The sequence below is a fragment of the Haliotis asinina genome, chromosome 16, assembly GCF_037392515.1.
Source record: "Haliotis asinina isolate JCU_RB_2024 chromosome 16, JCU_Hal_asi_v2, whole genome shotgun sequence".
Taxonomy (NCBI): domain Eukaryota; kingdom Metazoa; phylum Mollusca; class Gastropoda; order Lepetellida; family Haliotidae; genus Haliotis; species Haliotis asinina.
Genome location: NC_090295.1, coordinates 41709545 through 41721958, shown reverse-complemented (window position 1 = coordinate 41721958; position 12414 = coordinate 41709545). Strand labels below are relative to the sequence as shown.

At 40.7% G+C, this 12414-nt stretch overlaps 1 protein-coding gene across 1 annotated transcript in view; it reads left to right on the top strand.

Moving 5' to 3' along the window:
• LOC137267783 (heparan-sulfate 6-O-sulfotransferase 3-B-like) overlaps positions 1–7676 on the top strand; it is a 40038-nt gene extending 32362 nt beyond the window's left edge. Inside the window, exon 4 of the mRNA XM_067802227.1 lies at positions 7049–7676. Within this exon, the coding sequence (XP_067658328.1) occupies positions 7049–7676 (628 nt within the window). The remainder of the gene's footprint in view (positions 1–7048) is intronic.
• The last annotated feature ends 4738 nt before the right edge of the window (positions 7677–12414 follow it).

Genomic DNA, 12414 nt, shown 5'->3' with positions numbered 1-12414 from the left:
CAGTAAAGTTCAGCGTCTTTCATCTGATCTTTAATGAAAGCTATCACAAGTCACCCTGAAGAAATTGAGCCCAGACAGAACAGCCCATTTACACAAAACACTGTATTCTCCTCTTCCATTATATGCCGGGAGGATAATAATGAATAGTTTTTCTCTGATGATACATCTGTATATCCGAAATGGGATCCCAAACTTTCGACTCCAGAAAACCGTTAGCAAAACCCACTCAAACCCATCAATTCATCGAGCAAATGACGTTAGTGCCACATCAGGTTTTGCATGTGCAATCGTTCATGTGATCTTTGCATCGAAGTTTTCCTCACTTGCACATGTTTGCATTGGCCTCAAGAAGTGAAACAAGAGTCATCAGAAGATGACATATCCATCCGGCCCCCACATGTTTGAAAGGACAAATAATCTGAGAGTTACTCATTGTTTTTATAGACTAAGTTTGAATTGTTTCCATGGAAATCATGAAAATTATAAATGCCATAGATCTGTAACCAGCAAAGTCACAATTTCAAGACATGTCTGATATATCTACCAAGATCTGCTGAAAGATTTGAAATGGTTTTCGAGTTGAGCCCTGGGAACAAAGCCCACCCCTCCATTTTGAGAGAAGTTTGAGAGTTCTGCTCTGGAAATAAAACACACCTTTCACTTTTCAGGCAAGGTCCAAAATGTTTCCATGATCACAAGATCCTATACATAGCAAAAGGCACCACTATAGGTTCTGATTGATATATCTACCAAGTTTTGCAGAAAAAACACTGAACGGTTTTTCAGTTCTGCTCCGGAAACGAATACCATCCCCCCATTTCGAGACTAAGTCTGAAACGTTTCCATGGAAACCGAGAAAATAATACATCACAAGATCCTGTACATGGCAAAAGGCATCACTTCAGGTTCTGACTGATATATCTACCAAGTTTTGCAGAAAAATACCGCAGGGTTTTTGAGTTCTGCTCCGGAAACGAAGCCCACCCAATCATGAAACTAACACCAAAATGTTCCACGTAAAAAAAAAAATATATAAATGCCAAAAATCTGTAAATAGCAAAAGGCACAACCATTGGCTGAGATATTACCATATCTATCAAGTTTGGTCTAAAAATATTGAATGGTTTCTGAGTTATGTTTCGGAAACAAAATGATTACGGATGGACGGACAGACAAGGCGTCAACTATATCACCCCACATTACATGACGGGGGGATAAAAAACACCTTTAAACCACAGTTCTAACGATATTTTAAATGGCACGACTGTGCAACATGAATGTGCCGTTGGCATGTGAAAAGCGAGATCAGTTATTGACGTCGCAAGAGCAATGGGATGCAGATATCGTACTGTGTATGACTTGAGAGGTCATCTACAAAAAAACTGGCACCGCTTCTGATTGCAAAAGGTCAGGTTGTCCATGTGTGACGACACAAGCAGAAGACCGTCAGATCATCCTATGTCACCTACGTGACAGATTTCTGCTGGCTACACGAACCAGGGCTGAGATGTTAAAAGGTCGACTGTCCTCACGAACCATTTGAAATCATATGCAGGCAGCCAGTCTCCATTCTCAACCTCCATATTGTGACTTGACATTCTGTATACCCATGTTTTGGAAAGGAGGTGTAGCCTAATGGAACTGATTGTGGCACTGTCAGTGTATCGAGTACATCACTCAGTTCTCAGCGATGAAATAATAACAATTTAATCACCTTACCATCTCTTGTTCTTTCATAGTGCCCTAAAGAAAGAATATTTCTTTTTTGACTCAGCATGCTTAAAAACTTCTCTCCACACATTCTGCAGAAGTCATCAGACTAGAAAAGAAGCAACTAAATATTAGAAATTAGTTGTAATTACTGCATGGATACAAAATTTCAAGAACACAAAATTCTTACACAAAATCATCAAATCACAAATGTCAGATGATTCGGTCAGCACTGAAGGCTGTACACAATGCATGTCAAGAACAGGCCCAGCAAAAAGAAGATGCGTTTCATTTCCTACCAGTCCCAGAGTTGCTTAGGGCTGGATGAAGCTCTCCTGGGGCTGCTGGCTGCAGGTCCAAGGTACACTCTGACTGTCTGCCTGACATGCCAAGAAAGTGGCCAAAGTGGGCTGGGATGAGAGAGAAAATGAATGAAATGTTGAGTCAAGAGGGCATTGCACATGGTAAAAGGGATGCGGTGGGGTCTCTGCACAAGACAAAGCAACCAAGAGGGTACAGAGAGGGTCCTAAAGCGCCGAGAGTGCGGAAAGTGGTGACTGAAAAGAGAGAGAGAGTGAATGAAATATTTGGTCTACAGAAGACTGCACAGGCTCCAAGTGATCAGGGGAATGGCCTGCACCAGCCACAATCAACCATGAGGGGCCAGGTAGGGGCAAGACTTCAACCGGAGCTTAAGACCTTTTCAGAGTTAAAATATTTAAATATTTAAACTCAAACAGGGTCTTAAGTTCCGACTGGTCCTTTTCTGAAAAGGTAGGGCAACATGAAGATCCTTTTCATGTCCTACCAGTCTCTTGGGGTGCCTGGGGCTGGATGGATCTCCCCTGAGCAGCTGCCACCACCTGTCATCTGCCCGCTGACTGTTCGCCATGAAGCGCCGAGAGTGCGGAAAGGGGTGACTGAAAAGAGAGGGAGAGTGAATGAAATATTTGGTCTACAGAGGTCTGTACAGGCTCCAAGTGATCAGGGGAATGGTCTGCACCAGCCACAATCAACCATGAGGGGCCAGGTAGGGGGCAAGACTTCAACCAGAGCTTAAGACCTTGTCGGAGCTTAAGACCTGGTAGACGAGGTCTTAAGCTCCGACAGGGTCTTAAGTTCCGACTGGTCCTTTTCTGAAATGGTAGGGCAAAATGAAGATGCTTTTCATGTCCTACCAGTCTCTTGGGGTGCCTGGGGCTGGATGGATCTCCCCTGAGCAGCTGCCACAACCTGTCATCTGCCCGCTGACTGTTCGCCATGAAGCGCCGAGAGTGCGGAAAGTGGTGACTGAAAAGAGAGAGAGAGTGAATGAAATATTTGGTCTACAGAGGTCTGTACAGGCTCCAAGTGATCAGGGGAATGGTCTGCACCAGCCACAATCAACCATGAGGGGCCAGGTAGGGGGCAAGACTTCAACCGGGACTTAAGACCTTTTCAGAGTTAAAATATTTAAATATTTAAACTCAAACAGGGTCTTAAGTTCCGACTGGTCCTTTTCTGAAAAGGTAGGGCAACATGAAGATCCTTTTCATGTCCTACCAGTCTCTAAAGGTGCCTGGGGCTGGATGGAGCTCCCCTGAGGAGCTGCCACAACCTGTCATCTGCCCACTGACTGTTCGCCATGAAGCGCCGAGAGTGCGGAAAGTGGTGACTGAAATGGGAGAGAGAGTGAATGAAATATTTGGTCTACAGAAGACTGTATAGGCTCCAAGTGATCAGGGATTACCAAGATTGTCAAGAAGGGATAAAAATAATTCCATAAATACTACGAAATTGTTGATATTTAAGTGATTTCCAGTTATGAAAGAAATATAAATGACATTTAAGAGTTAATAAGTGTGCTGTCTTTAACAACAACCTCTACACAATGGTATTCTAGAGAGAACTGGCCTCTTGCACACATATTAACTGGTGAAGGTTTTGGTATAGTGGTTATTTTTTATGCTTTATATTTAATTTGGCTTCATACCAGAAACTATTAAATTTACACTTTAAAAGAATTTATCTGTCTATTTCAGATACAAGACCAAAATTGCAGAAGAATGAGTTGTCATTCTAGGAAAAATTGGGGATATATATATTTCCTTTTATTTTTCAAAATGTGAACTAGCACATAGCGTGACTAGCATTGCTTCGGCCTGGGTAACCTGCCTTACATCAGTGCACTATCAGAGTTGACCCACTTTTGACATGCGTGGAAATAGCCTAATTAGGTGTGGCAATATGCATCGCATAAGTATTACGTCGGCTGACAATATATTTTACTGTGTATGGAAGGATTGCAATGAAAAGTTAGGACTGGGCTGAGACATGGCATAGTCTAATGTCAGCCAGTGGATGTTTTCGAGATGGCTTTGGAAATCGCTTCAGCTCAGCCAATGCTACCTGCAGGAAGCTGCGTCTAAAAAAATCAAAAGCACATCATATTGAATAAACGGCACATATACTAAATACTTACACATATCTCATATGCATCTTGTGGTTGAGACATTGCATAACGCAAAGAGGCCTGTCATTGAGACATGTATTCTATCCTTAGTTCAACAGAAACCATTGTTGCCCATATGTGACGTAGCACATAAGCCCCGCCCACTAATGATTATTCGTGTTCAATCGGGACTTAAGACCTGTCGGGGTTTAAGGGCCGCACAAATGTACACAGCAAGATTTTTAAGATTGCGCGTTTTTTTAGAGGAGAACAGTTCGACAACTTTCCACAGGGATACAGAATTCATGTACGAAGGTAAATATTCTTGTCTAGACTGTAATAAAGCATCCCACTTGAACAGATAATGAAATTCATCTCCCACTGCATGAGAATTACTTAAAGAGCACAGACGATAGGAACTTTTAACCAACGACCAATTTCTATAGGGAGGTGATGATTACTCGTTCTGAATCTTAAAATCGGGAAATAGATATGTCTTGGCAGAAAGAGATATCTCTCAAATTCTATATTATTTTTTAGAATACGATAAAAAGACGATTTTGAACTCTTTATCATGGAGGTATGCCATTTCTGTAAAAATCGGTCTTTGAGGATCTGTTCAATCTTAAAGGAGAGAAACGTAGTTGTACAGAGAAATGGATTATCAAATATTTCGGATAAACCACAGTCATAAAGTGTCTTTCTTACAAACTCAATCCAGGGAAATAAACTGATTTCAGAACGAGCTAGTAGCATAATAGAATATATGTTGTATGGTAGTTTAGCCTGGTGGGTGTTTATTACCATTTTGTGACAAAAAATGAAAAGTGTTTTGTTTAGCTTAATATACAACGGGTATCGACCAAATTCTGCGTATATCATGTAATTTGGAGTTGAATTTCGAAGACCTGCAGCAAGCTTCACAAACTTAATGTGTATTCTTTCAATTAAGTTGATGTTTTCGAACCTCCAAACTTCACATCCATATAACAAAATTAGTTCAATCATTACATCGAAAGCTGAAAGGGTGCATTCAAGTGGTAAGTTTCTATTAAGTGATTTTTTCAAAACAGAAAACATAACCTTCGTACCCGCAGATGCAAGTGCTTTAATTGCGTGAATAAATCTTCTATTACGATGAAGGGAAATACCAAGGTAACAAGAGGAGTCTACTACCTCAAGAGGCACGCCGCCATCGTAAAGGTTTAACTTAGATGACTTTGCAGGATCACTACCAAAAACAACGACTTTAGTTTTGGATAAATTGAGAGATAGCTTCCATTCATTACAGTAACAATAAAATGCATTGAGAGATTATTTTAAGATCATAAGGATCATAACTGAACAAGACGGTATCAACAGCGTACAATAGTATCACAAGTTGAAGCCAAAGAGTTACACAGAAATCTGAAACGTACTGCAATTTTACACCCTGATACCCACTATTTACTAAGTATGATTCAAGATCATTTATAAAAAAGGCGAACAACAAAGGGGAGATATTCTCTCCTTGTCTCACACCAGAGTTACTTGGGAAAAATACGAGATCCTGTTGTCGAGGAGTATGGTTGATTTAATATCTTTGTACATGTTTTTAATAAGTGCAAGGAACCTGCCTGAGACTCCGTTATTAAGCATTTTATGTCATAAACCAGCTCTCCAAACAGAATCAAATGCTTTAGAAAAGTCAATAAACACACAACATAGTTTTTGTTTGGCATTTTTGAGAAGGTTGAATAATAATGACATTATGAAGATATTATCCATGTTTGAATAATGTTTCCGAAAATCGGCTTGATCGGGTGTTATAATATATGTCGAAATTGGAACATATATGGGATTGAATCGATCTTGATACAATAATAATGGATGTTTTGAGAAGGCATCACCACATGGATTTAATTCAAAGAAAAGCTGTTCGTTCAGTTATCCCCCTTGTTAGGTGACTGGAGTATGACATGAAAATTTTAGGTTTACAATTCTGAGTCGAGTGTATGATTCGACCGTGAAAACCCTGACCATACGCAGATGCAAGATAACTATCGGAAAAAATGATCTACAGTGATTTATCGGCCTGCCTGAAAAACGTCAAGATTTATAATGACAGCCCATGCACGTGTAGAAGGCTCCCACGTTGTGCAGGTGCTTCCTATGCATCGTTTTGTGTGTTGTTATAACTGAAATGATGCTGCATACACAAGATGTATGTCATTGTAACGTTCCTGAATGGGTATTTTTCTACCAGACTTCGAAGTTCAGGTTCCCCTACATTTTTGAAGTGTATATTCACTTACATGGTGCTTGTGATTAAATTGAGAATGCATAGGTACTGACTTGAGCTGAAACGAATTCAAGTAACCTAGATTATAGGGTCATTTGTACATTGAGTCTACCTCTGAGACAGGAAAGGGAGGTGGAGGCCAATATGAATGTCTTCGCAAACAGATAAGACGAAAATATTGAAAACTATAATAGGACAAAATATTGAATAATGAGATTGAATCTGTTTGGACTGTCATCTTCATTAAATTACAAATGTGACCATATATGGTCTTAGGATCTTTATATATGTCTGTTTATGGTACCTTTTGTGTACCTCTGATTATGGTAGGTTTATTGTGACATGTGAGTTAAAATCTTCGCAATGTTTCAGCCATATTGTGACTAAAAACAGTCCAAACTTAAATACTTTATAATATTAAATATGTCTCCCAAGGACAGTAAAACAGCTAGAGTATCACAGTGAGAGATTTGAAACCAGCACGTAACTCAATATCATGTACTATTTATGAACTTAAACACAACACGCACTGTATATCAACAGCAATGACGGTTGATCACCATACTAGGGGGACGTACAGTACGTTATCTACCTGCTTGTAACATACTTGAATAAACATGTTTCAGACATCTGTACATGACCATGGTGAGAGACCCTCTTCGAAGGTTCGTCAGCGAGTGGCAACACGTAAGAAGAGGAGCAACCTGGCTAAATGTTCGGTATACTTGCAATGGACATGCTGCAACAAACGAAGAACTTCCTCGGTGCTTTACGAGAAACTGGATAAACGTTTCACTTCAAGACTTCATCGGCTGTTTTACAAATCTGGGAATAAACAGACAAACCCGGATGTTAGCCGACCTGAGGAAAGTTGGTTGTTATAACAGTTCCGCTTCAGGTCTCACATACGAAGAAAGACATTATCGCATGCTTGCAAGTGCGAAAGAAAACATACGTGGCATGGCTTTTTTCGGTTTGACGGCTTATCAAGAATTATCTCAGATATTGTTTGAGCACACATTCAACTTGAATTTCGTAACAAAATTTGAGGATGTTCCAGCCAATAAAACATGGAGTGGCAAGGCAAATCTGTCGAATGCAAATCGTGACGAAATACTTCATATAAACAGGTTTGACGTCATGCTTTACCAGTATGCCAAGGATTTGTTTTTCCAAAGATTACAAATGTTGGCTGAGAGAACAGAGGACACATCGCTCCGAAGACTGATTGAGGCTAGAATAGATAAATATTAAACACCAACGTGACAATCATGCCATTACCCACAGTTTCAAGTATGCCCAGTAAGCAGTTACAAACAAAACCACACTGTTCTTTACTAACATTAAGAAAAGCTCAGGTCCTGAATCAGCCTTGACTGTAACATGACATTGAAGACTAAATCATTGTACACATGCTGACGTCGTTTCAGAAAAAAAGAACCTTGTCAACATACATGTCAATAGTTGCGTCCGTGTATGGGACATTGAATTTCAGTGAAACAAAAATGTGATATTTTGTTACTCGGAAATGGGTGAAAACTCATAGGAAGGCATTTCCGAATTTGCACCAGATAGAATTAGTGAGACATCAATCGTTGGGGAAATCTGCATGTTGTCTTGAATCATGAACAATCACATGCAGGTAATCAACAGTATATATTTGTGTTACACACTGACTTAAGGGCAGTTGAGTAGCCTACTGGTTAAAGTGTTCGCGCGTCATGCCGAAGACGCGGGTTTGCTTCCCCACATGGGCATAATGTGTGAAGCCCATTTCTTTTGTTCCCCATCGTGATATTGCTGGAATATTGCTAAAAACGGGCTCAGGGAACATAAACATCGAGTGTAAATTAACCCATGGTCCCCTCGTGACCAGTGAACATCTTGAAGTCTCAGCTTTGGTGAGGTATAATGCCACGTGTTATTGCACACAACATTCAGTACTACATGTGCAGACCATCCAGAGACCGACAGGTCGATGATGTTGTTCTAGTTGTATCTCCGGATACTCCTCGTGGTTTTTGGCCTCTAGGTAGAATACTGAAGGCCTATCCTGGAAAGGATGGTCACGTGCGCGTTCTTGATTCTAAGGTTGGCTCTACTATCTTCAAAAGACCTATCACAAATCTCTGCCCTCTTGAATAGAGTTGAATTGAATGCTGATTTTGTGATGATGCTTGGAACAGCGGATGTACATGCTCCTAGATAGTTTTACTTATGTTTCTCCCTTTTAGCCAGTTTTAATGTTAGACACGGGCCTATCATGGAGGGGGCATGTTGTGAAGACATTTTTGGGTTTTCACTTAAAACTGCTCTTCCAAACGCACCTGGGGCAAACTGGTGGTGTTCGCACGAATACTCCCGGAGATGGGTATGGGTGCACGTGAAATGCGACGTAGTTTTGGGTGGTCAAGGATACACCGGTCATTCGTGCCCCATTCGTTCGTTGCTATTCGTTCGCTGAGTCTATAAGGTCCCATTCGCTTGTAGTCATGAGGAATGATTGCCATCTTAGTTTTATAGGTTCAGTTGGTTATTGTGGCGTTAGATTGTATAAGTGGTCATACAACACACAGGGATATTTAGCGGGTTTCATTTCATATTTCAATTTTCATCACTTTAGGAGAATCACGTTTAGTTTCTTGTAAATCATCCAGTTTCCTCACGTGTAGTAGTAATCACGTGTAGTTCGTTATTTAGGCCAAAGGTAAGTTTCAAAATTTAGTTCAATAGTTTTTCAGTTTCATCAGAGACCATCTCTGGTTTCATTTATTAGACAGCTCTGCAGGTGTTTATTTACACTGCGCAGCAATGCTATAGCAGTATTGTATAGATAACAGTGTTTTATTGCCGAGAGGCATTTAGGCACGGGTACACGGATGGTAACTTCTTTATTATACAACACGACGTTTCTGGACTGCTTCTTGTCCCTTCTTCAGGTGAATGAAGCGTCGTGATATACAAGAAGGACGTTTCCAAAGTTTCCATCCATATACTCGTGTTTTACATTATTATTATACACGACATCTCAGTGCAGAACATCATTATACTCACCATCCATCACACGTGGTTGTCCAGATCATTGTACATAATGTTCTACACGTCACTGTACATATTTTACAGATTAAGATAAAATGCTGCAGAGCAAGGTAGGGTGCTCCTGACACAGTTAGGAAGCTTGTAAGGCTTGCCATCAGCTCTAGTAGTGAAAACGTTCGGTCGTCACGTTTATGTCCCGGCTTCCATTCCCCGCATAGGTACAATGCGTGGAGCCCATTTCTGGTGTCCCCCTCCGTCTTATGGCTGGTATATTCCTAAAAGCGGCATAAAACCGCACTCGCTTATCAGCTCTGGTACCCCATTCACGCACACCAGACGATGCTCCCATGAAGACCTTCCTAGTCAAATCCACCAAGAATATGGAGGCTCCTTAATGCTGCAGCCTTCTGTACCAAGAGATAAGTAGGTACCAAGCCAAGGGCACTGAGAACAATGGGGAGTCGGACAACTTAATAATGTAAGCGAGCCATTTCAAAGCCGAGGCCCAGATATTTTGAAACGTTTTCTGAATCCTGTCAATATTTCTATAAAAAAAGGAACAGAAAATTCACTGTAAATAATATTTCCGGAAAAAAGAAGGTCACAAAGGAGGAAACAAGTCGGAATGACATTTTGTGGTTTACTAGTAACTTCATCATACCACGCTGGTCTGCTCACAAGTGTCAGTACCATACATGTACTTATGAAGTTCTCCCACGTTAGACAACTTAGGATGAAATTTCCTGAAATACCACCCACCCATTCTTCAACTGCATACTGTGTCGGGATTGTACGGGCGTGTGGATATACAATCAAATCCCGATGAGTCGAACTCCGGCGTCTCGAATATTACGCATAACTCGAAGTACCTGTCGGTCCGGAACATTCCCTATTTAACTTTTCATCATTTTACTTCCGGTTCCACGATTTCGTTTCACAAATACACACGATGACTCGAGAAGGAAATTTTGTCGCTTGAGATTCAAACAGTCGTCTTGTATAAACAAACCGACGTCAGTGAGAAGTTAACTGGTGTAGATAACTGATCCAGGTCACAAATCAGCCCGACTCACACCTTTCCGCCATAGACGGGTGAGTTCAAAAGAGAGATTAGTGATTTTACGGTCCACTTCAGGAATGCAGCTCTTGATCATCTGCTCAACACAAGCGTTGATCTGCGCAACTGGGAACCGATGACATATGTCAGCCAAGTCAGCGAGTCTGACCACCCGATCCTGTTAGTCGCCCCTTACGACAAGCACAGTCACCTTTTATGGCAAGCATGGGTTGCTGAAGGTCTATTCTCCCCGGGACCTTCACGGGTCAATATAATATGACATATATTATTAGTTATTGTCACTTGGGCATATAGGAGATTACCGTTTGTGTGATGCAGGTTTTAGTCATGGTCACTTCTCAGAATCTTCTCCTGACGGGGGAAATATCAGGAATATATTATAAAGATAGAGGAAAAAACACTCCCTCTGAGACCTCCCGCACTCGCTAGCTGGGAAAACAAAGCAAATATAGAACTCATTTGTTTTGAATAAACGTAATCTATAAAAGGATATTACATGCCAACGGAGACGTCGGCAGGGATGTTACCACTGGATTGTGTGAGTGGTTTGGGGGTATGAACGGTTTTAGAATATTGATGAATCATATTTACACCATGTGATATTTATCGTTTTAAGTGCTAGGTTTCAAACGGACCGTGGATAATTGTTATAACTGTATTTTTCGGCAAATAATATTTTGATATGATTTGAATAAACTAAATCAACATTATTGAGAACTATGCAAGAAATAATGAAACTTGTAAATAGACGAATTCTTAAGAGAATACCTTAACGGAACTATAACTAACCCTATTGGTAGATGCGTGTTCAGGACCCAAAGTATATCTCGTTTGTAATGGATCCACATCTGACATCTTTTGATGTATACCACTTGTGACACAATGTTTCCTTCTCAAAATCAACAATACTTGACTCTGCTATGGAACTATGTCACAGTGAGAGTAGAGTCTGTGATTTTTAGCGACAGAAACTTTGCGATGTGATGCACATGGTATACGCCTATAACATACCTTTTGAACTTTTACCTCGAGAACGTTTGTACCCGAACGATTCCGAATGCTATTTTCCGAACGACAGCTTACGGGTGATGCAAATGGAATACGCTATGTGTCAACAGTGAGTAAACGGCCGCTGAAAACAGCGTTTTTGTCAATATTCAAGGACGTCAGCTTACGGAAATATAGACTAGTGGTAATCATGTCATCAGAAATCGCTAAGCGTATATACTGCAGATCAAAATCTGTGTTTTTTGAGGGATCAGTGTCAGTGACCAGGGAATCTTGCAAGTCCCTTCAAACCCTAAACGTTCGGTTGTCTCGCGTTTGATTAGACGGTCGTAGGTTGCTCAAAGGTCACCTGACGTGACCTCTTACTTGGGTTTGTTACACTCAGGAGAGACGTGTAACGAATAATACTGAGACTAAGTTTACTTAGACTGATCAGAAGAAGAGATTGCAGCTGAGTTAAAAGATGAAGGTGTTTTGAAACCCCTTGCAAGGAGACAAGATTCAGGCACTGTGAAGACTACACTAATCTGTCTACTTTTGAAATGACGACTATTCCAAGTAAATTAAAGCGAAGTATGCTAAGTTTGGCAACGTACTTACCTCGGTTCGGTTTGCAAAAACAATTTGATAAAGGGGTGGGGAGAGCAGCACTGCATCCCCAGTCTGGATCCACCTTTGGGCTGCTGCTGGGTTATGGAGTGTGCATAAGCTCCACTCAGTGTTATGTCGTCTTCATCAACATTGTCACTGAGTAGGCCATATGCACAGTGCGTTTCATAGCAAGCGCCTGTATACGCAAGCTCTTTTATTTTAAATGCATTGCATATTTTTCTTTATTTTAAGTTTATAGTTATTTTTTACGTGCAG